Source organism: Patiria miniata, unplaced genomic scaffold, assembly GCF_015706575.1.
Source record: "Patiria miniata isolate m_02_andy unplaced genomic scaffold, ASM1570657v1 HiC_scaffold_8, whole genome shotgun sequence".
Classification (NCBI taxonomy): Eukaryota; Metazoa; Echinodermata; class Asteroidea; order Valvatida; family Asterinidae; genus Patiria; species Patiria miniata.
In genome coordinates, this window is record NW_024037075.1 from 12,959,916 (window position 1) to 12,985,878 (window position 25,963).

The 25,963-nt window shown below is 40.6% G+C and overlaps 1 protein-coding gene, 1 non-coding gene and 1 pseudogene across 2 annotated transcripts; all 3 read left to right on the plus strand.

Annotated features, from left to right (window-relative positions):
• Positions 1-3,890: 3,890 nt before the first annotated feature.
• Positions 3,891-3,963, plus strand: Trnai-aau. The gene has a single exon. It is a non-coding gene; the product is annotated as a tRNA-Ile (tRNA).
• An 8,474-nt stretch (positions 3,964-12,437) lies between these two features.
• On the plus strand, positions 12,438-17,812 carry LOC119719448 (NACHT, LRR and PYD domains-containing protein 3-like). The gene is made up of 2 exons (XM_038188902.1): positions 12,438-12,559; positions 13,536-17,812. Exons 1-2 carry the CDS (start codon positions 12,466-12,468, stop codon positions 15,908-15,910), a joined length of 2,469 nt encoding a protein of 822 aa, XP_038044830.1. The 5' UTR covers positions 12,438-12,465; the 3' UTR covers positions 15,911-17,812.
• Positions 17,813-20,097: 2,285 nt separating this feature from the next.
• On the plus strand, positions 20,098-25,582 carry LOC119719747 (annotated as a pseudogene).
• Positions 25,583-25,963: the final 381 nt, after the last annotated feature.

Here is a 25,963-nt window from a genome sequence, read left to right on the forward strand (position 1 = left end):
TTTCACCATCCCATTCCACAATGTTCAATTGATTAAAACCCATTCAGGGAACGATCAAAGTAGTTTCCTTGTTAAGAAGGTCTGTAGCCTAGGAAAGGGTGAACTGTCTCAGGTATTTTAGGCCTCCCCAACAAATATTCGGTCTCCGGTCAGACCAAAGTTCCGGAATTGACGCGGCCACACGGCCTTTTTTTTTCGCTTTTTTTTTTTTGTTCCAGCTTGAATTGTACAGACAAGGTGGGGTATTATTTTGCTTTTTTGGTGTCCTCATGTACATTGGTGTCCTCCATAATTTGCCTTGGTGCTTTCGATCATTTGCCTTGGTGCAATTTCCCATTCCTTGGTGCTTTTTGGTAAAAAAAAATTGAGGTGCGGAAATAGAGGGCGCTGTTGGAGCTACCGCGGAACATTTGGGAAAAAAAAGATCGACGCGCATGATGAAAATCGACGCGCGCACTGACCAGAGACCGACTTATTTATTTTTTTTGGCCTTATGACTGTTGGTTTATCATGAACTAGGAGCAGTTAGCTTCAAAATTGTCATCTTGGATGCATTCCTGTGATCATGCATGCACCACTGATGAGTTCCATTGTTCTATTAATGGTGTATGTGAAAACCCTCTTGGAACAGTTTCGGGTGTAAAGAGCACATCCAGACATACTGTTTATCTTCCTACATGTACGTGTATGCCATGCGTTTTACATGCGTTGCTAGTCAATAATATTCAGATCATATTTCAAGCAAGCACTCTGACTTGTCAAATCCAGTCAACAGCATAAACAGGCAGGAAGTAGGCACAGCTGGCTTATCAATCACCTACAGTCAAGGCCAAGAGCATAGCTGTATCAAGTTACATAAACAGTCACAGCCAGTCAATCCTGCTTTATGTAGGCTGGGATCTCTTAACTGTTGAAAACAGTCACTTGATTGATTTTGACTGAAAGGACAGCTTGGCACAATGTATGTTTGCATAGAAGCACATCCAGAATGTTTTACTATGAGAAGACATGAACAAATCACAATAACTGTCACTTGATAATCGTAATCATGCAGGATTCAACACCATGCATACATGTACATGTATCCACCTGCCTTTCAACACAGGGTTTTAATTTTTAATCCTGTTTTAATTTTTAACGCGATTGTGGATTTTTTATGGGTTATATAGCCTTTTCCACAACCCGCGACAGAAATGTCGAAGTAAATAATCATGAAGGTTGGGAGGGTCCATGAAGTGAGTTTCACTGAGGAACATATTTTGTGGTAATCTGACCTTTTAGAAATGTCAAAGGTCACAGGAGCTGAACCTGTTACAATACTTTATCTGCAACATTATATTCATAAATTGCATTATCCATGCATGACTTTTGAATTACTGGGAGAACTTTGAAAAAAAATTACATGATCAAAATAAATTGTGTAAATTGTTAGGAACACATGAAGGTTATGAAAGTAAAGGGCGTTTTGATATTCAATAGCATTTACAATAGCCGCATCAGTTTGCTTAGCCAACTGATACGTGTTAAACATCCCAACTTGTTTATCGGTCAAAACACATGCTGGGACTGTCTCAACATGAGTGATCAGTTGGGAGGGCCCAACTTGGGCAGGAACCTTAATTATTTTCATCAAAACGATCATGATAAAAGTAAAGTTTGGTGGGACAGGGTGCGTTATTTTTTTTCCTAGGAGGGTTAGGGGCAATGTCATGAATAATTCAGTTTTTCCTTTGAATCATTGCAAGACTTAGGTTCTCGTTCTATTTTCCCCTTAATTTAAAATTATCTCAGTGATAAATTTGGAGAAGAAAAATAGCTGATGAAAATGAGCAGCGACGACGTGGATTCGAACCAGGGATCTTTGTATCCATAGCTCATCTCGCTATCCACTAGGCTACTGTGTGATAGCTCGACGACAACCGTTCTTTAAAATGCTTTAATGTATTGTAACTAGTTGAGTAACTAACAACAATGCTGTTGATGTCATTGTCCGTTCTCATGGATAAACATGAATTATTCATGACATTGCCCCTAACCCTCCTAGGAATAAAAATTACGCGGACAGGGCTAGGGTGCTTGGTCCTACATTGTATACCATTCAGACGGGAGGACCAAGGGCACTTGCTCAGGCTGGGCCTGAGAGCTCATCAGAGGCAGATCAAACATGTCGTCTTTTTGTAGCAACATCCAGGGTAGGCTTGTAGAAAATGACTCGGTGTGTCTGATGACACTTTGCAGCACTTGGCCGTGGATGTGCTCATCACGTACGCTCGTTGGTAAATGCGCGCCCTCTATAGCATCCATATATGAGTAGCAGTGGCCAACCCAAGTTAGGTCTGCCCATTGCAACTTGAGTGATCTAGTTTGGCTCAAGTTGGGACAGTCCCAACATAAGCTGGGTGCGACGACCAAGTTGGGGCATAGTTGGTTTGCAAATGAACAAAAGTGTGAAAAGTGAGGACCAACATTATCTTTCTTGTTTGATAAGCTGTACGATAATTTACAGTGGAAACATTCCCATATCTTTTGTTCATTTCTTCTAGAATCTTGCATCTTATTTTCCTGTGGATTTGTTGTGTTTATCATTCCAGCATGTGACATACCTGGAGGTCCTGTTGGAGGTCAAACAAAGGTCACCCTTCGAAACGAACACTTGCAATACATCATTACATGGTGAGTACCATCAATGCTCGAGAAAGACACGGCATTATTTGAAGTAATGAATTTGAAGTACAGTTTATGAGTGAAATTGATTGAATTGCTCTAAATAAATTGACTGCTAGGGTCTTTCGATTTTGATTTTCGATGTATATCATTTTGAAAGCTAATATATGGATTATATTCAATATATATATTTGCAAACTACCGTATGTTGCAAGTTCTTGCCGTACAATTGCGTATCGGGCTGATGCACATTGCAAAAAAAAGTTAAAACCTACATAAAAATCCTTTATGTCCATTTCGTCTCAACAAGCATGCTTCTCAGTATTCCTCACCACAAAAAGATAACTCTTCTGCCGCCCATATGTTGACTTTCCGGTTTGTTTACTTGAAACTCAGTTTTCTGACAAGACTTGCAAGCTTTCCTTTGCCTAGGTGAAAGCATGTTCCGTACCAGTACATGCAGGATGTATGGTTCCTGCCACTGTAAAGATAATAGCCAATGCTGGAAGAAGTAGGAGCAGCTTACAGCACTGAACATAAGTCAAATCTTTTCATCATGAAAAGGTCACGAAAACATCTTTAGAAAACAGGTTTCTGTGTGATCAATTCACAAAGCTTGATCTCACTTTGCTGGGTTTGTCTTTTCTGGTTTTGTCTTTGTATATAAGTTACAAATCCTGGCCTGCCTGCACTAATTTGAAACAGCAAGTGATCTGAAAAAGATGATTTTTTTTCTATTGGCCTACTCTCTAGTCAACAATATCACGAAAAGTGATGACACATATCGTTTACGTACACCAAATTAATAAATACACATAGCTCAGCGAGAGACGTAATGTCACACATGCACACATTTTGCGATGCACAGCATGTGATCTCTTCACAAGCTACATATGCTCAACTCAACTCAGCTGAACTCAGTAAATGTCGCTTTGGACCACATTCTTGCACTAGAGGTGTCAGTCATTGTTTGGACATTTGCTTACTTTTCGTACGATGGAAATTACAATTATTAGGAAAAACACTTTTTTTTCTTTTATACTATACTTTTGAAAAGTTGAACAGAGAAATTGACTTGAGCAGGGTTTAAACCTGCGATATCCAGATAACCATTCCTGGGTCTGTTTCATGACTTTGGATGTGATCCCTGGCTGCGACCGGTTTATGGCTTCTGACTAGCGTCCCTTGAACAAAGATGTTGACAAATTGGGGCACCGCCAACATAGGGCTGGATAGCTCAGTTAGTAGAGCACCGGAATAATTATTCGGAGGTCGTGGGTTCAAGCCACACTCCAGTCAGTTTCTTTGTCCAACTTTTCAAAAATTGTTATAATACCCCTAGTCAGTTTATCTTTGTATCTTTGTTTTTGAAAAAACGATTTTTAAATAGTTGAATGGAATTTACATATTTGCTTAAACTATGCTCTTGAGCCACGCCAATTAGTCAATTAGCCACCCTCCCCCACCCCCCACCCCCACCCCCCCCCGAAAAAAACCTTGAACTGTCCACACAACCAAAATGGTAATGACTTCAGACATGTCAGATGTGGATAAAGTTCCAATAAACATGTATATACCGGTATGTTTCAATTAACATGTACCGGTACGTAGTTTAAAGGGAATGTACATCATTGGCTTTTGCTGTAATTTTCAGAAATGAACTAATTGAGGAGTTAGTATAATGGATCAAATATTGTTACACTGACATATTTGAAGTTTTTTGTTCGAAAATGCTGGGGGAAAAAGAACAAAAACAGAAACATTAAAGTAGTCTGGTTCCCTGACTCCACTAAAGATAAAATGGATCAATTTATAGATGCCGGAAAATTGTAAGGTAATGGAAATTGTAAGGTAAGGGAACCAGTCTAGCTGGCCTGCACCCGTTCATGACCATGTAACCAATAGCAAACAAAATTTGAACTGAAAAAAGTGGTAAATTTGGAGCAGTAGTTGAAAAATAGTTAGGTTTGTCCAACGGTGGTCGGCTGACCACCGTTGGAAATTAATACAAAAATACAAATTTTCTTGAAAATGACTTCAAACAAGGTGCCATAAATTTACAGGATGCTTTAAACTGTCATTTACCAACATCCTAGTAAGGTATTTCGTAAAAAAAATGGTAGTTTTGTTTTTCGATGTTTGCAAATGTTGTATATTTTCTTTAACATTGTAAACCACTGATTCCAAGCGACCTCATTTGTATTTTTATATAGGATGGAAAACAGATCCTGCTTTGTCTTTGTCAACACAAAGCTTTTTTTCAGCGGTCCATCCACGCTCGCTCATGCAGCTCGTATGTTCATGCCAATGCACTTGCGCACGACAGTCACTGGAATTAGCCGAGATTTTGGCGCATGCGCACAAACTAAGTGGAAGGGACGAACATACATGGCAGAGACACATATTTTTGATCATTGTCGATTAACTGATGAAATGATTTTAAATAAATGATATCAACGATATTGATCACTTTGACATCGAGTAATTCAGTAAATCAATGGACGCTATTGGCTGCAAAGTACATTCTGAATTCGCTATGAAATCTTCACTTGCAAGTAACAGTGTACATGTAACTAGTATTACTACAATATTAAACTACAATCTTTAATCTTTCCTGGTAGACAAAAATCACCCAGATGACATTTTAGGCTTGCTATAGTGAACAACTACCTGTTTGCAGTCAATATTAAACTTCAATCTTTAATCTTTGCTGGTAGACAAAAATCACCCAGATGACATTTTAGGCTTGCTATAGTGAACAACTACCTGTTTGCAGTCAATATTAAACTTCAATCTTTAATCTTTCCTGGTCTAGACAAAAATCACCCAGATGACATTTTAGGCTTGCTATGGTGAACAACTACCTGTTTGCAGTCATTGAACCCTAATATCTTAGGAGCAATTTCAGGGTTACTCACGTTACATTTTTGATGTACTTTTGAGTTTCCTTGGACTGTAATTATCTTACTGAAAAGGTTTAATAACTGTTATTAGTTATTACCATGGTAGATAGAGTAGACCTAGACCTACCCAAGCACCAAAGATGACATCCAGAAAAGTGTGTTATGTATGATAAACAAGACACACAAAATCAGTTACTCACGTTACGAAAATGTTACGTGAGTAACCGTGGAATTGCCCATAGGGGTGTTTGTGTTGCCCGTTGCGCATTGCCCGTTGCGCATTGCCCGTTGCGCATTGCCCGTTGCGCATTGCCCGTTGCGCATTGCCCGTTGCGCATTGCCCGTTGCGCATTGCCCGTTGCGCATTGCCCGTTGCGCATTGCCCGTTGCGCATTGCCCGTTGCGCATTGCCCGTTGCGCATTGCCCGTTGCGCATTGCCCGTTGCGCATTGCCCGTTGCGCATTGCCCGTTGCGCATTGCCCGTTGCGCATTGCCCGTTGCGCATTGCCCGTTGCACATTGCCCGTTGCGCATTGCCCGTTGCGCATTGCCCGTTGCGCATTGCCCGTTGCGCATTGCCCGTTGCGCATTGCCCGTTGCGCATTGCCCGTTGCGCATTGTCCGTTGCAAATTGCCCGTTGCAAATTGCCCGTTGCGCATTGCCCGTGGCGCATTGCCCGTTGCGCATATTGTTTCCAAGCATGCACTACAGATGGGGTTCAAACATTTTGCGAAGGTAGTTACAAAAAGTGCAAGTTAATTTTCAACTGATTTTGTATTCAAATAAAAGTTAAGTTTTATTATATTCAGATTAAATGAATCAGTTATCACCTACATGTAAAATCAAGCATAATCTGTGGGAGAGGTGTTATAAAACAAAAAATGACTGCTTTATCTCGTGGTGAAGTAAAACTGTCCTCCCTTGGTGATCCATGGAGCCTCGGGAAAAATAGAATGCTTCATGGATCACCTCGGGAGGCTAGTTTTACTACACAACTCCAGGCAGTCAATATTTGTATATTATTCGTAAGGAGCCTTCCTAATTTCGTGAAACCTGGCACTGAGCAGAAAACCAAAAGACACAATTCATGAAAGGCCCGTTGTCCTTCATCTTGGAGGCCCGTTGTCCAGACTCCAGAATGCCAAATCGCTTTAACCCTAAAAGGCCCCCCCCTCGACTTTTTCCGTGATAGCCTTTAAAAAAATTTTTTTCGCGACCCAAGCTGTTATGACTTTTTAGCGTCGAGCATTACGCATCTTTTGACACCAAAAATATAAAAATCGGACCAGGGGTTGTCGCGCAGCAAAAAATTTCCCGGCGCTATGTGCCGTGAAACTGAATTTTCCCATATACGCCGTGTACACAGACCAGAATTACTATTCATACATGTGAATAATTAATTAGCGATAATTCCAAAACCATGAAGAGTTGCTCCATACATGTACCGAGTTTCAAAAAAAAATTTCACTCGATGGCCGAGATCTTAGGGGGGGGGGGGGGGCGGAATCCGCCCCCCTGGCTGAGAGATGGTCAAAATAACCAGGCCCTTTTAGGGTTAAGAAATGATGATCCTACACCATCGGCTCCCCTTAATTTCTTGTTTGTTTACGATTTGCGTAGTTATTCTTATGAAGAATCGAGACGACGTAAAGAAATTACCTATTAAAGAAAGAAAAAAACTGCTGGTGACATAAAGAATTCTATCCAAAAACCCTTGGCAAGCAAGCTTATGGGACTCGAACCCACGACCTCCTGCTATTCAACCGCTGGATTTGTAACGGTCCGAAGATCATTACCAGGTTCGGATGGAAGGGGGAAAGGGATTAATTGTTCATCGCAGACTCTGGATTACATCTTCATTGGTTTATTTACAAGTATCTACATGACGAGACCGAAGCATGGCCAACATGGCCGAAGGCACATGCACAAGAGACAAATCTATAAATAGTTTACCCACAATGCATTTCTCAGTATACAATGTATGGTGAACCCAACACGACAATGTAGTGACATGGAATGTCCCGCTACACTCCCCCCTCCTTAGCTATGGCTTAACAGTAAAGAAGGTGGATGAATAAAGAATTAGCAGTCTTAAATCACACAGTCACAGGTGTTCCAAAATTCAGTTTCCTCAGTCTAGGATACGTACTAGCTCAATCAAGTAAACTTGGAATCAGCTGTAAACAACAGGTTTAACCTCAACAATAGTAAATCGTTACTTGGCTAACAATAGCAACTTGCATACACAGTAAAATTATCATCAGAATGATAAAGTTATGCAATCAGCAAACACTTGCAAATTTTGAAATTATGCAAATACAGATCAAATCATGATGACTGATCAAAGACAAGGATAGATCAATTAACAGTTTCAGTCAGTCTGAAGGTTACTCCATAGCTTGGGTCAGACACTGCAAAGTAGGCTACAGGAGACTTTGGGTACTCCCCCCGCGGCTTTGGGTTATCGCCATACTCCTGGTAAGGCACAAGGAGACTTTGGGTACTCCTCCCCTCCACTCGGGTTTACTGCCAACCGACGAGATAGACTCAATCAAAACAGGGTGCTTCACTGACGTTGAGAAACGATATTCACGATAATGATAATCCAGTTCTAAAAAAACTCTAATTTGTGTCAAATTTCACGAGATGATCAAACAAAATAATTCACCTAGCGAGATAAATTACCTGAACTTAAAATAGTTAAGTAGAGTAGCAGACTTAATCACCTTACATGCTTCAAAATGGCACAAAACAATTTTAGTACAATCAGCAAATGACATGTGAATCATTACAGCTCTGAGTTAACATGGTTAACAAGAACAATAGGCAATACAGTCACAGTTTACATTGACAGTCACTCAAAGTTCACAGTTGACACTTGTATACAGTCACACTTGAACCGAAGACTAGTGAAAACAAAAACAGTCACTGAGTCAGACGAGTGACGGCAGACGATCATGACGATCAATTTGAAGACTTGAACTTGCAAAACAGTCCGACGATTGACGACAGACGATCATGACGATCAAACAGCTGGCTCGAAGAGATCAGCACTCTTCCCCTGGGCGAAGGGTTAACGCAATTGTGCACGAAGAGATCAGCACTCTTCCCCGGACCAAACTTGGTGAGGCCAAGGTTGCTGCAGCTATGCTCAAGGAGGCAGCTCCTCCCCTGGGCGAAGGGTTATCGCCAAACTGATGACAGACAGTCCGGAGGGACAGGTTGCTCCACGGGGTGTGGATCAGACAGAAGTCGGGAAGGCTTCGGGAGACTGGGTACTCCCCCGCAAACATCAGGTTAACGCCAGTACTCTTGGGTAAGCACGGCCAAGGAGATCATCAGGAAATCCTCCCATCAGCTCTGCGGTTAACGGCCTAACGACGGACGATACGAAAGTCAATCGGGGTTGACTCAAAAACATCGGGATCAGCAGAAATACACAGGTAGTATTTACAGTTACGCAACGACGACGATGTACATGATGGAAGACATGCTGACATGTTCCAACATGCAATAACACGCAGAATGTCGAACGAACGGGGTCGAACGAACACGAAACTGACGAAAGTCAATCACAGTACAAAATGTACACGTTGTACAGGCTACACACAGCACAGCTCAGATCGATGATTTGTGAACATCAGCAGAACATTTTCAATCCAAAATATCCCCCTCCATCCTGCCGACTACGCCAGTGTAACGGTCCGAAGATCATTACCAGGTTCGGATGGAAGGGGGAAAGGGATTAATTGTTCATCGCAGACTCTGGATTACATCTTCATTGGTTTATTTACAAGTATCTACATGACGAGACCGAAGCATGGCCAACATGGCCGAAGGCACATGCACAAGAGACAAATCTATAAATAGTTTACCCACAATGCATTTCTCAGTATACAATGTATGGTGAACCCAACACGACAATGTAGTGACATGGAATGTCCCGCTACAGATTCTCCAACTTGAGAAATTGAAATCTAAGTTTTAAAACTGTTGTCCGTCTTTAATTTGCGGCTGGATTTCTTGGTGAAAGCATCAGGGTTTTGTGCAGGAAGTGACAGGTTGAAGATGAACTTTAGCTAAGTTTTTTTTTCAATATATTTGTAACAATTTAATTGGACTGTCGGATTGGCTATTGAAAAGGCCTGATGCTTCTATAGAATCGGGCAATACATTAGTGCCAGCTTTAGGATGTAGGCCTACTTGCAAATACTTATTCAAGCACTTTCAAATTGCATTGTATCATACACTCAACCAAAAAAGAAAGTCCCCCCCCCCTTCCAATACTTTTTGGTCTAACTCAAAAACTACTGACCTCTCACTCAAATAACAACCAATCAGTAAAGAAATTCTTTAGCAATCCAGCCATACTCTTTTTTAGGCTCAAAACAGTGATAATGTGTACGACATGATGCAATTTATGACAAATGATACCGAAAACAGTTGTACTTTTGTATACGTGCAAGTTGTGGTTCACACTCACCTTGCACCTATACAAAAGTGCAATGTTTGTTCGGTAGCATTTGTCATAAATTGCATAATTTTGTACACATTATCACTGTTTTGGGCCAAACGAAGAGTATGGCTGGATTGCTAAGGAATTTCTGTACTGATTAGTTGTAATTTGAGCAAGATGTGCGCAGTAGTTTTTGAGTTAGACAACAAAATATTAGGGAGGTCTTTCTTTTTTGGTTGAGTGTAGTTCCTCATAATGCGGGTATTACAAATATGTCACTAGATATGCTTTTGCTGTATACCAAGCTGTTGAGGTCAATATACACCTACGTGTTGACTAAAGCCTCAAAAGTGAATTAGTTGCATTGAATAGATGCTGAGCTAAAAATAGCACTTGTGAACTCATGAAATCACGTCATTTGAAAAGAAAGGTCACCCATTGACTCGTCAACTTTGTAGATCTTTGCATGACAGCAGACCACACAAAACTTTCCATTGTTGTCTCCAGGCTAGCTGTTGACAATATTGGGAAAACCCAATGTAGGCTACACAATTTTTGGAGGCCTGCTGGGACAAATGTGGGTTATGTATTTGTATCGATGCGCAGGGTTTCCAGGATAAAAAAATAGCCTTTATTTTTTATTAAGATATTCTCCAGACTAATATTAGGACAAATATGGATAGTGCAATGTCTTGTTTCATATTGGATGCAAACTGCTTGCATGTGACAGAATTTCAAAGCACTTGTGAATCATGACCTTGTAACTTTTGTAAAGTTTGAGTCAATGCCATATATGGAGGTTTATTGAGGGATTAATTTGCATAATATAGTTCCGTCAGGTGGTCATGGGATTGTTGGGTGCGGCAGCTTCATGTACAGGGCTGTAATGCTTGGACGTCTCTGAATCAACCTGCTACGAACTCAACTGTAAGTTTTGCCAGAACAATGGTTCATTTCTTTTTGCTTTGGGGTTCTTATTTTGGTTTCATGGATTGTATTAAATGTCAGGTGTAACCCTAAACCCCTTGAGTGATTTACTAGGAACCTTCCTCACTCTTGCAAATTCTAACACTATATGGCAAACTCTGGACCCAAACTGTCGGACTCTGATTATGGTGGTATGACTATACACCCCATGTAAAGCATTTACTAGTGCAGTACTCACTCCAACAGACTCCAACAAATCCTGCTGTAGGAATTTGACTGGACGGGGATTGTTAGGGTTAAGAAGTTTTTCAGTTGCAGTTTACTGATCTCACTGACTGATAGTCAACTGTGAATTATTCTGGTGCAGTTTCCAACTGTCCAATTCCAACTCACTGGCACACCATTAAAATAAAAGGTCTTGTTGTTTCCTTTAATTTCATACCACATTTGAGCTTGTGATTCATGTAGCTCTAAAGATCACTTCCGCGTGGAATTTCCCTCTAGTCTTTATTCCAAACATAAATGGCATTGTAGTTACAAGTTTTCATGCTAAAGAATGAGATTGAAGCTGGAATGAAGACCAGTGTGTTACAGCTTTTCATTTATCATTGGCAAACAGGACTTCCATTTGTGGCTGGGTGATCCAAAGTACCATGGCTGCTCAATCTGAAGCAGCCTGCCAGACTGATGTCTCTGCCACGATGCAACAGGAGGCACAGGTACCCACCCCCTCAGCTGCAACAGGTGAGTACATATAGTAGCTAGACCATTTGCATGGGGTCAATGAGGGAGGGAGGGACATTAACTCCCCCTCTCCACTCAACTCACACATTCACACACACCCCAAGATTTTTTTTGAAGTTGCAGGTTTCAACTTTGGACAATCAGATTTCTCTATATACATGTATCTTCTTTAAAGGTAGAGTAGATCATTCGCAGCTATCCAAAAAGTAACTGACCAAATTATTTTTGAAAGCTTACTTTGGTTTAAAGATAGTAATTGGACAAAGAAGACATTAAAAGAAGTCATTACCAAAGATTGGGAATTGAACAATTTTTGGAAATTTCCATTAGTAGTTGGTTTGTAATTGGATGAATCTGTGAATGGGTGCGCGTGAGCATTGACACGATGCACATGCGTGCGTGGTTGCTATTATTTGTTTGGTCAGTGCGTGACATAGCGTCGTTGCAATCGGCTGCAATCAATTCAAAACAAGAATCTGCAACTTTGTTTTTAAATCGAGATCCTGAAAAATGATTTTCTCGGAATATACAGCATTCACTGAGCTGAAAGTTCAGCAGGTTAGTTGTTAAGCACCAGTCTTTAGATTTAGAGGACTTTTTTTGCTTCAAAAGAAACAAATGCAAATATGACAAATGATCTACTCTACCTTCCAAAAACGGACAACTGGAGATGTACTAAAGTACATGAATCATTTTGTCGGTATCCTTTAAAGGATGTTTGAATTCTTCTGATTTTAGATTCCCCAAAACATACTGGAGCCATCGGAAACATGGGCACAGTCAGCGGTAGAAACAATCCTATCATTACTGCCACTGGTTCAGGTGAAGTTAGTGTCATTTACAACTTGTCGTCAGATGGAGCAGGTAAATATGATCTTGTTTGTTACACTACTTGATATCTCGGGTCAGATATTATTGTATATTTTGTAGGGGAGGGGGAGGGGGATGGAGATGATATATTACACAAACATGGACACAAAAGACGGATTGCCAATTCCACGAAAGAGTCTACATTTTTTTGTTGCTACATGTACGATATAAACCAGTTTGTAATAAGATATGGTGACCACATTAGGAGTCTCGTAATGTATATACCCCAAATGGCACCCCGTATTGTGTGAATCACATGTGGAAAAAAGAAAGTGGGGAAAAATGGAATCAAGTTTTGGAGGCCTCCAAATACAGTTACTAGTTTTTTTGTCTGAATTTATTGTTGTAAGTGTAAAAAAACAATGTGTAAATACTATTAAACAACATCTGAGAAGTTTGTGTCCAACAGATGGTACAAAATCCAAAATATTCATTTGATTATTGTTTGGGGAGGGGGGCATATTTATTTTTTACACTGCCTTACTAACGAACTGTAAATCCAAGTCACCATTTCTTGTACATGTTTGCCTCAGTAGAGGAAGACTATTCAATCCGTTTCAGAAACAATGTTAAACTGAAATAATACATGTACATTCAATATTGGGTTTTGCCCTCCACCGACATACATGTATTGTATAAACACTGTATAGACAAATCTGGGGGCAGCCATTTACTGCAGTGTCGTAAAAGGCTCGCGCGAGTGGCGCTCAGGTATGTATACCCACACTTCGGGCTCCTTTGACCAATTGGAATACCAAAATGCGCGCGCGCCTCGTCTTTAAGAACGCGAGCAGCATGCGCGTGAGCGTGACACCACCGCAGTAAAAGCTTCTAATTCTGATCACTGGATTCCAATATATACTTAGTGTTGTCTCCAGGGATTATGAGAAAAAAATAACTTTGGTGGGACTCGAACCCATGACCTCCTGCTTACTATAACATGTACTTGTTAATTGTTTGAACTCAACAGGAGTACATCCGCAGAGTCAGAAACCAGACCAGGAACCAAGAGTGGGGGATCTCAACCAAAAAGTCGGTAACAAGACCAGGGGTATTTTGAGGACATGTTACAAGACAACGGGTAGCTATGTTCAGTTGAACCCTGGGGCTCCTGACGATCAAAGACCCATTGTTGGCATTTACACTAAATTGCAGGTTAGAACAAAGAAAGGTACTTTAGAGGAAGAATACTCTGACGAGACTGTATATTCCACAGAGTATGAGAACATATTGAAAGATTGGCCTGAGACAGAGTTCAATCGTGCTATTTTATTTGGCATTGGGGGTGTCGGCAAGTCAACCATTTTTGACAAGATTGCATATGACTGGGCCAATGAGGCATGTGAAATCCTGAAAAGATTCAAGCTTCTTTTTCTTTTAAAGATGTATGCCCTGTTCCAAGAATCTGATCTTGTTGATTCCATTTTTGATCAACTTTTAGGCGTAAAGTCAGGAGTAGCCAAAGATGAACTTGATCAATATATTCAGGACAATTCAAATAAGGTCTTGATACTTTTGGATGGTTTTGATGAAATGAGGACCAAAACACTTGATGCAGCCTCATTCGGCTCTATCCTAAAAGCGCTCAATAGAACAGATTACAGGAAGTGTTGCATTTTTGTCTCAACCCGCCCCTCTCATCTTGAGACACTGATGTCAAAATCACTTGTCCGAAATCCTTGCACACACGTAGAGGTTCTGGGGTTTACCAAGGAAGATGTTAATGAATACATTCTGAAATTCTATTACAAAGATCCTGATAGTGGCAGTGCACTGATCCAAAACATTGAAAAATCCAACACACTGCTCGATTTCTCCACGAATCCAATGCTTCTCCTTCTCATGTGTTTGTTGTGGAGGGAGAAAAAACAACTCCCCGTAACAACTTCACGCCTCTTCACTGAGGCAGTTGTTTACATGTTCACAAGAAAAGGATATAGCTCCGAAGATGCATCAAAAACAGTGATTACTATAGGAAAAACTGCACTGAGTGGATTCGTAAGTGCCAACCAGAATCTCTCATTTCAAAAAGATGAGTTTGAACAAAATGCGCTGGACCTGGCACTGAAAGCGGGCATCCTAACCCAGCAGAGAGTTATCATAAACCTCGAATGCCACAACAACATACAATTCATGCACAAGACTATTCAGGAATGCTGTGCTGGTAAATACTTGCAAAGTGTACATATGTCAAACCCGGGATTTGTAAAGCGTACGGTGTACAAAGTTGTTCCATTTGGAGAATTTCAAAACAATTTAAGGCAACTATGTCAGACAATTGAGGGTGTCGTTTCAAATGATTTTCTTTTGCGTTTTTGTTGTGGCGACAATGAAAAGTGCATGACTGACATTGTTAGATTGCTTGACCGTAAATTCAACAAGGATCGACATAAGCCCATGTACCAATCAGACGTTATACAATTAATTAGTCAACACTGTTTTTTTGAAAGCCAATCCAAAAAGATCCCACAATGTCTAACCAGCGACTCACTCATCCCATCAGATATCGTGGTGAATAACAATACTGATGTCCGCATTCTCATATACCTTCTTAAAATAATCTGTAGGTCAGAAGTCCAGGTGCTACAACTGTCACGCATTGAAACCATTCGGATTGAGTCTGTGTCTTCTGTCAGTGGTTTAGCCTTCGCCCTGGGTTACATGGAAAACCTCAGGCATCTGACGCTCTACTGGTGTCCTTTAGTGAAGGGTGATCTTGAGAAAATCCTGTCATCACTGAAATGCAACTATCTCTTGACCAGTCTTGACATAAATGGTTGCAATACATTGGGAGGTAGAGCTGTAGAATGGGCCCATATCAAACACCTGACAAGCCTTGAGAAACTTGAAGTAAGGTGGTGCCAACTTAAGAGAACAGACATTGAACACATTGCCTCAGCTGTACATGACGTGGCTAAACTGACTGACTTGATCCTTGTTGGCATCTGGACATTGGGCGGATCCGCTGACCTGTGGGCCAAGGAATTACCCAAAATGAAGCACTTAAATAAGCTGAACCTGGTCCATTGCGATTTGACACAGTCAGACATTCCACACATTGCCTCAGCTGTAGGTAACATGCCCAGACTGACTGAGTTGGAACTTGATTTCAACGACCCATTGGGTGGATGTGCTGCATTGTGGGCCAAGGAATTGCCAAAAATGATGCACTTACATAGGCTGGACCTGGGCAATTGTGATTTGACACGGTCAGACATTCCACACATTGCCTCGGCTGTAGGTAACATGCCAAGCTTGACTAAGTTGAGCCTATATGGCAACAAGGCATTGGGTAGACGGCATAAGTTACGGTCCTTCTTCCCATCACTCAGGGTTATATATTAATTCTCTCTCACCAAGCCCACTCTAGAATTACATGTACTTGACATAACATATCAAAATGATAACTTCCCTATAAAAGGAAATGAAATTTACAAGAAAATCAACAAACTTAGAGTGTCTTTTGTTTTAATCCTAAGCAGGACCATTCTCACAGGCAAAACACGGTAATACATGCTCAGTTTAGACAATTAGCTGTTCACCATTGAAAAATTAATGCAATAAAATCAGGGACCTGTGCAAATTCCAAAAACAGATAATTAAAAATGAGTTATTCCAGGATGTCTGCTTGCAATTTAAACATAAACATCATAACCCATTCTCGATTCAGATGGTCAATAGTGTTGCACTGCGTGTAAGATAAATAGCTGTTCACCCTCTACACATGACACCGTAGTTTGTCATCAAAGTCAAACTGACACTCTTAAAGTCTGGTTAGATATAACCCTGCATCCAGGATAGACTGGACCTGACACTTTTCTGGGTTAAAAAGACAATTTTCTTGGTCAAATGGCAAGAAAGGTGACTCAAGAGAAGCGTTATTTTGACGTGTCATCGGGTCAAATCTGACCCAGATTTGGGTCGAATCTGACCCGAGACTTTTTAGAGTGTGTATGATTTGCTGATTGGGTCCATGAGAATGGACAAGGAACTGTAGATTCATGCTAACAATGGACGGGGTGAATCTGGCACAAATCTACAGTTCCAAGTCTGTTCTCCAACTTTAATTTCTTAAAACATTAGTTTATGCAAATAAGATCCCTGGTTGACCACAATCTCACGTTTGTGAATAAGTGTAGATTCCAAATCTGGAAATTCTTTATAAAGTGGCAAACAGAATTACTGTAGACTTCAGATCTTTACGTGTGTGCACGAAAACATCACTAATTTGAAAACCCAGTGGATATATGGTATTTGTTGATTTCTGAGGCTGTATGGGTGGTTTGGTCCATTTCCAAGTTGAGACTTGTTGGCCTGACAACAGTTGTATAAGTATCACCTTAAAACAATGAGAAGTTTTGTGATTGATTCAACCTTAGATGGTAAATACATGTACATTTTGTAAATAAAATTATATTTTTGGAGACTCGTTCGCCAAGTGGCTTTATTTTACTTAACAGGCATGCGACTTTTCCTCAGATCCCCTGATTTCCTCGTTTTTTTACTTCTCATAAATGCCATTACAAATTGAAAAACACTGCGCAAAGTCTTGTGTGGTTTGGAATGTTCTCGTTTTTTTTCTTCTTTTAAATTCCCAGTTGCATGCGTGACTTAAGTAATACGGTTTAAACAATTAAGTATTACCAGGAGTAGTTTTGGGATTATTCCATCCACCAATTAATGACTTTTTTGGTAAATATTTGTTTTGAAAAGAATGTTTATGTTATATTTGATTTATATTTTGTATAAACTTTGGTGCAGAGGTTGGTGGGAAGATCAGTTTTAAAAACTGCAAAAGATGGAATAACTGATTTGACCCAGCATTGAAAGGGGGGGGGTACCTAAGCAATTGTTTTTGGGATTGTATTCCTTGAAAATTTAAAACTACTAAATGAAATACCAAGACAAAGGATTTTTTTTTCCAAGTAAACCACAAAAGACAACTCACAAGGGGCATTAGAATTGTTTTCATAAATATTTCAAGCCAAAGATTATAATGACATATTTGGATGTTACATGTAATAGGGTGTGATATGTCAATTCTCTGTCGATTTCACAAAGTTTTTATATATATATTTTTGATCATTTATATCTGTAATCAAACATTAATTGACCCATTATTCTTTTAAACATCATACAAAAATTCTCATTTTTTTGGCAAGTCAAAGAAAAGTTCCATATGTAACGTACCATCTTTACCTCAAAGACTAACACAAATTCGTGTGGGTACGGTATTCTCCTTTCAGATGCCCAACAATACAATACAAAAACACGCTGATCTAATTGCTTTTTAGACGGTTAAATTTTCTGGGACATAATTATAACGTGTGTGAAATCTTGATGGAGTAGATATATGGATTGCATTCAGGTTTCATATTAAAATACATGATGTTAGTATCTCACAATTGTTTCTGGTGTTATAATTATTTTTGGCTCAGTCACAGTTTGTTCTTTGCATCTTGCCTTAAGAGATGAGTATGTGAGGAAGAGTGTATGGTGTGTTTACTTTCCATTTCCTCAGAATTGAATGGTTGAAACCGACCATAATCCATGTCTTCTTTGACTGATATTCAATCAAACACAGGAAGAGGGCCCACCTGCCCTCCCCCATAAAAATGTTGCATCTGTAGCAAATCACAGTCATTTGAGTTACCATGATTAGCTGGATATTACATAAAGTCACTTTTTCCCCGCGATTTCATGCTTGTTTTTCACCAAAACTCCCTCAGGGAGCTGTTTATTGTAACGTCCCGCATGTAATGTAGCCATGGTATTCGTTTTGAACAGCGCCCCCATGGGAAGATGGTGTCCACCCCACCCCCCGTCCCCACCCCCCACTATTTGATTTTACGAAAGGCGGGTGTCTGGTGAAAAAAGCCTGTGTACCTTTCAGCACGGATGAAATTTGTGGGCGCCCCTCCATTGTAACCTCAACCCCAACCCCCCCCCCACGCCCCCCCCCTCCCCCCAGGATGAGACCCTGCAGTTGCGCCGCTGAACAGAATCCATACTAAATGGAATCCTTAATCATTCTCATTTCTGAATGTGAAAGGAATAACAAAATGAGATGGAAATAGTTTCAGAAAACTATATTCATGTCAAAATGTTTGTAATACTATCAGCTCTGCAATAATCAGAAACATACCGCAAGGATTGACTCAATAAATAACTGTGCCCTCATGTGTAAGGTATATGACACGCACGGGTGTGTTTTAGCCTGATTCAATGACCCGTGGACAAAATTGATTTTTTTTTTTAATTACTCTGTATCCCCCGAAGCACGAAAGCAAATTGATGAGGTAAATGATTGATTCTTTAAATTGCTTTATACATGTTCTTGTCTTTAAGTTGACGAAAAAAAGTTCCTTTTTACAAGATACCCATCTTTTTGACTCACCTAGTACAGCTTACGTTGAACTGGGGCCCTGAAGTACACTTTTACTCAGCAGCATTAAGTTATGAGGAATGTCCTTCCTATTGTTAGGGACATGAGGACCAAGTTTGTGGGGACTTCCTGCTGTCCCCATAATAACTATCGCTCAACAGGTGTGTGGTCCCCAATGAACAATACTGTGTGGGATTGTTCAGTGTGGTGTTGATGTACAGATTTGGAACTGTGATACAATAGTACTTCATTTTTATTACAACTTTATAAGGTACCGTTACAGGCTGGCACAGATCCATTTGGGGGCTCACAAAAAATTAACAAAAATTGACAATTATACTACTAATATTTACCCATACGCCTGCCTGTCCGCAACACTCTACACACTGGGCAAGCCAGCGGGGGTAAGGGGGTAATTGTACACCGTGCAATATAGTGTGCCTGATCGTCGGATGGGGCCGTATCATAAGTCCGACGCCCCATAGGTCCGACGCCTCATAAGTCTGAAATTTCAAACTTATGAGGCGTCGGACTTATGAGGCATAAAATTTATTTATTCGCCTCATAGGTCCGACGCCTCATAAGTCCGACAAATTAAAAGCCTCGTTTTTCCGTTGTCGGACTTATGAGGCGTCGGACCTTTGAGGCGTCAAAATTATGGGCCTTTATTTGGTTAGGGGATGTGATTTTGTCGGACTTATGAGGCGTCGGACCTATGAGGCGTCGGACTTATGAGCAGACCCCCATCAGATTTGACCATAATGTCGGATTTGAACAGCGCCCCCATTGCAAGAATGGTACCAGGCCCCAGGAGTGTCCTGAAAAAAAAAAAAACACCTGACAACATTTCAGCACTGATTTGCTGATTAAAAAAAAAGCTGACGGGCCTGACCCCCCCCCCCCTGCAAAAATTCCTGAATCCACCCCTGATAGGTCTGTATTTTTATGCCCCGTCGGTGAACGATGGTACCTACAATTCAACCTTTGTAAAATGGTACGCCAGAAGGGAAATTCTGTACAACTTTTGAGCAATTGATTCGAAAAGAGCTATATTCCTCCATGGTTAACAATATTTTATTATTATTTTTTATAGATTTTTTTCTTTCCATTTTTATTCAGTACAGGCTTGAGCTGTGCTTTCCAGTGAACCAAAATGCTCCCCAGCTGCAAAACAGGGCTTCTCATCTTAACCTCGCCGATAAACCAACTCATCAAACGAATTAGACCTGATTACTGTGCCATGCCGCCAGCTGCATATTGGAAACACTCTACGTACAGCTGCATCCCGGCCTTGACCTCGAACTGGAACCGTACAAACAAAGACTGATTCCTGTTACGCAAGATGTCTGCGCAACCATCACTGCAATCTATGCAATTAGTCAGCACAGCTACAAGGGCAAGATGTCAGAGTACTCGTAACCAATATTAGTAACCGGTCTGGCACCTTGCCTACCACTAGAATTCTCAAAGGAGAAGTCGGTCTGGTAAAACTGACTGCTCCACTCCAAACAATCTCCAAGCGTTACTCAAGTCGTGGTTTGTAGTGCCAACAAATCATGTTGTGGAAATAATACCAGAGTCTGTCTGGACAAATGTGGACAGTTCTCCACCAGTCGATGCTGATCACTGATGGGATTGAAGTAGAATCTCGCCAGTTAAGAGCTACGGAAGCGTGGTTCTACTGGGAACGTTTGATCGCATCCACGCTGGACATATATCCTGCTGAGTGAGTCGGCGATGAGAGCAGAAGAGAAGATTACAGTTGGTGTGACAGACATATCCATGCTGCAACGTAAGAACCACTGATCTAGTAAAGACTGGATAGCGAATATGCATACAACATTCACACAGTAGACTTTGCATATTGACCAATTCGCCCCCGGTCTCACGAAGATGGCCGTGTATAATACGAACGTTCTACGCGTAAATACGCGCGTGTTGTATCAACAGTTGACGCGCATTTTGGTCACGTACACATATTATGATGTTCTAAAAGGGACACATTTCCGTAGTGATTATTATTTCAAAACGCCGAAAAAGTGATATTTGCGGCATTTTAGTAACCACAACGTTAGAAAAATTGTAGTTAAACTTGGTCAGTGGTGGTGTTCAAAATACAAGTCAAGTGAACTGCGACGTTACAAAAGAAATCATGTTGTCTATAAAAACGGCAACTTGTCCTTTGTAGATCACCAGCCGGTCTCACCAATATGGCGTCAAATTCATTCATTGTGCGGCTCTTTATTAGCTATCCAGTCTTTATATAGAGGTCAGTGGTAAGAACACATCAAAGCAAGTATAAAACAATCTTTATTACATTCTTTCTCTTCATTGACTGAGAGTAGGTCATTAATGTATGGTGTTCAGTATTTCATATTAATACAACACTTGAATATATCCCTCTCATCTGATTGCAGGGAAAACACTACCAGAGTTGATCCAGCCAATGGATGCGCGCATCACGTCTGTCCGTGACTTCATCCACGATATCAAACCACGCATCTTACAGTCAGACTCCATCGTGCCCATCACGGATCACGAGGTGCATTGTGGTCAGTGAGGAGACCAAGAAAGGTGGAGATGCTGTTAATAGGCTCAGACAGGAAAAGGTATGCACCAGCTTGTATGTGTTAAAGTGATACAGGATCATTTGCTTTTCATGCATTTTGTCCGTTTCCAATAATAACACCAATCAAAATCCAAAGAACTTGATCAAAACCTAACCTGTTGAAGTTCCAGCTAAGTGCATATTACAGTTTTTTGAGAAAAATGTCTAAAACCATGCACAACCTTTTGAACACGAAACATGAAAATGCAATCAAGGTAAACCAAAACCAAAAACTGCAACCAAGGTAAAGGGGAAACAAGTTCTTAATTTTTATATACATTGCGTGTATTTGAAGATTTGACAGTACTGTTTATCAGGTTTTGAAAATTCTCACTTTTTAAATTTTGCATTCAGGGCCTATGTGTACTAGACGTGCATGAAATATCTCTAGTTGAGGACATCAATCATGCTGCACATGAAGAAGCCAAGATAAGTTCCTCAACACAAAGGATTTGACTCTTGGGAACACTGCTCAAGCAACCAGGAGTAAGTTTTTAGGCCCAAAGGTTGACCCTTTTTGTAAAGTGCTTTGCTGTGCTAACCAAGGAATAGGCGTGATTCACCACAAAGAGTCATTTTACTCAGTTCAAATGTGGTTTATTAATTAAAATTCCACATTTTGCAGCATGACACTGAATTACAGATGTATCCACAAACATAAAAACCTTAATAACTTATTAACTAAAAAAAAAAAGTATGGAGAATCTTCAATTGCCTATGTGAGTATACTGAAACCACCAGATAATTGACACAACCTATGACTTTACAAAACTGTTTTATAAACTGATTTTCCGAAAAAGATACGCATATATTACAAAAAAGTATAAAATGGTCAAATAAATTTAAAAACCTAATATTTTTAAATGGCTTGAGGAATTGAACAAAGGAGATAGAATGCTAATTTTCATTGGGTTTTGTTACAATGAAATTTGGTATTTATGCACGGTGCCCACGTGTGCAGTATGCAGGGCTTAATGTAGACTTGGCCAAGTCTGGGTTGCGCTCGGTCGGTGCCTATAGTCAATCCACTCACAGCGCATATCGCCTACGTCCTTACAGTACATAACGCGCGCCCTCATGCATCAAATCCGGACCATCATGTTAAAAACGTACATGTTCATGTTATTTTCAAGTGATGCAGCAACCCAGACTTGGTCAATCTGCCAAGCGTACGCGCTGGTTTGTTCCACGTTTGTACACAGTCTATGGAAATTAATTTTCCCTGTGATTGGCTTCTACCGATTTCGGTAGAAGCCAATCATATCACAGTATTTTAGGTAATGAGCGTTTTTATTCTTAAAAATGCTCGCAGGTTGTTTTGATATCATTCCTAACACGCAATTAGCCTTGTCTGCATATATTCGCGCAGCCAAAGTTTCGCGGAGAACGCACACGCATCCCATGGTGAGGAGTAGAAACAGATACACGCACACGTATGTTCGAACAGGGGCGGCAAAACCCGGGGGCTAGGGGGCATTGCCCCCCCCCCCCCAGATTTTACCAAGTGCCCCTTTTGCGGCCATAAATGTGCCCCCTCAAGATACAACAAAAATGCCCTTAAAGTATCTTACTATTTTTTAGAAGTAACCATATCCCAATAATGGTATAGATATTTTTGATATAAATGAGGAATATAAAAACCAAGTCCCAAAACCCATACAATGAGGCCTGAAAATGGGCACATAATGCATATTTAGCATATAATACTTGGTTTGGAAGAGCGCCCTCTATGTTGGAAGATGGTACCAGCCAATCAAGAAGCAGCCTTAGTTTAGCCGTTGCCTTCAACAAACCTGTTTTGTTTCTGCCCTTCCACTAAATGTTTTGATTTGTACACGTTGGAATGAATCAGTTCAATGAAAATGCCTTTATTGTAGGTTACTCTCAAATATTTAGTTATACAGGTGCCCCCCCCCCCAAAAAAAACCCTCACCCACAAACAAAGGGATGATATGAACAAGCTTTGAACTAGTGTCCATTTTAATGTAATGAATATGCGCTTGGCCGGTTTGAAACATTAGTACGTTTAAAACCAGCTGTGGTCTGGTTGCCAATAATTACCCGGCCGAAGGCGAGGGCCATTATCTGCTTCCAGGCATGCCATGCCCCTAGCCGATTTGAAACATTCAGCCAAGCACATAGAAATTCCCACTCAAAAAACCAAAACAAGTCAAAATTTCACAAATTTCCAACGACTTTGTTCAGCAACTCAAATTCAAGTTTGGTGAAACACCCCTCTGGCCATGTCTTAAACGTGTCTCATGCCCGCAGTGCTAAGAATCTCCTATGGAAATTGGCGCGCTTGGCACGGACTGCAAAATGTGGTGCAGAACACAGGAATTGAGTTTCAAACCAGTCAGTGTTTTATCAGTGGCTTAAAACCACCCACATTACGGGCTCTCGACCAATAGAAATGAGTAAACTGTCTCAGGTATTTATGAATTATCATGAACTAGGAGCAGTAAGCTTTCCATTGATATCTTGGATGCATTCCTCTGGTCATGCGTCACTAAGTTTTGTTTTGAAAATGTGAAAACCCTCTTGGGACAGTTTTGGGTATTAAAGAGCATATCAGTGTTGGTTCATGAAAACGAAAATGTATGGATTGCACGCATCCAGTGCCACACTATGCCGGCTAGCTACTTCGTGAAAACAAAAATTATGTGGTTCTGTAAACTATGCGCGCGTGCTGGGCACCCACACACAACTGAGGATTACTTCGAGGTGTCGGTAAGGAATTGTCCACATCATGCTAAATGCTGACCTGCAAATCCTGAACTTTGGCAGGGTCCAAGAAGTGAAATTTATTGAGCAACATATTTTGTGGAACCTTGACCTTTAAGAAACGTCAAAGGTCCTTTAAGAAACGTCAAAGGTCACGGGAGCTGAATACACTATATCCACAACATTGTATTCTTGAATTGCATTATCCATGCATGACTTTTGAATAGCTGGAGGAATTTTGAAAAATTTTACACAATCAAAATGAATTGTGTATATAGAGTTGCTTTGTTAGGAAAATATGAAGGTTACGAAGTAAATGACTTTTTGATGTTTAATGGATTACAATAGCCGCATCAGTTTGCTTAGCCTATACTGACATGTGTGTTATGCCCCAACTTCTCGTCGGTCCCAATATATGTTGGGACTGTCCGAACTTGGGTGATCCAGTTGGGCAGGCCCAACTTGGGCAGCAACCATTGCCATGATTGGTCGAGCAAAACGATGATAAAAGCAAAGTAGGCCCTTCGGATGAGGATTGGCTGGACAGGGCTACATGTAGGATGCTTGGTTTTTCTTTTCTGATCCGAGGCTCCGGAGGATTTTTTTTAAAGGGAAATAAAGTCCGAAATCCGTACCAAGTTGAAAAATAGTAGCCTCCACTGCAGCCGTGTTTTATTAAAATGCCCCATAGGAAAGCGCAGTGGTACCCCAGATATTTGTGTAATAAAAAATATCGCAGGCCGGGACTGGGAGCTCAGAGGCAGATCAAACATGTTGTCTTTTTGTAGCAACTTCCAGGGTAGCCTTGTAGAAAATGGCTTAGTTTGTCTGATGACACTTTGCAGCACATGGCAGTGGATGTGCTCATCACGTACGCTCGTTGGTAAATGCGCGCCCTCTATAGCATCCATGTATGAGTAGCAGTGCCCAACCCAAGTTAGGCCTGCCCATTGCAACTTGAATGATCTAGTTTGGCTCAAGTTGGGACAGTCCCAACATAAGCTGGGTCTGACGACCAAGTTGGGGCATAGTTGGTTTGCAAATGAACTAAAGTGTGAAAAGTGAGGACCAACTTTATCTTTCTTGTTTGATAAGCTGTACGATAATACACAATGGAAACATTCCCATATCTTTTGTTCATTTCTACCAGAATCTTGCATCTAATTGTCCTGTGGATTTGTTGTTTTTATCATTCCAGCTTGTGACATACCTGGAGGTCCTGTTGGAGGTCAAACAAAGGTCACCCTTCGAAACGAACACTTGCAATACATCGTTACTTGGTGAGTACCATCAATATTGAAGAAATTCACGGCATTATTTGAAGTAATGAATTTGAAGTACAATGTGTGAGTGAAATGGATTGAATTGTTCTGAATAAGTTGACTCCCAGGGTTGTATGGTATCGGAATTTTTGATTTATTGATACATACCAGTATATCTTCAATATCGATTCATGTTCAATATATCGAATATTTGCAAAATACGTTGCAATTTCTTACTATGCAATCGCGGATCAGGTGCTTCTGAAAAAATTCCTTTTTGAAGTATTTTTTAAGTGGACAAATTGTTTCAACGAACATGCTTCTCAGCAGCTCTTCCACCACAAAAAAACGATTGGGTTGGTTAATTCAAAAGAAGGGTTTGTTTACTTGAAACTCAGTTTTCTGACGAGACTTGCAAG

Bases quoted from the DNA above. Each gene is read 5' to 3' on its own strand.
- LOC119719448 (XM_038188902.1), top strand. From the start codon at position 12,466: ATGGGCACAGTCAGCGGTAGAAACAATCCTATCATTACTGCCACTGGT. The intron at 12,560-13,535 runs GTAAATATGATC...TGAACTCAACAG, and splicing joins CTTGTCGTCAGATGGAGCAG to GAGTACATCCGCAGAGTCAG.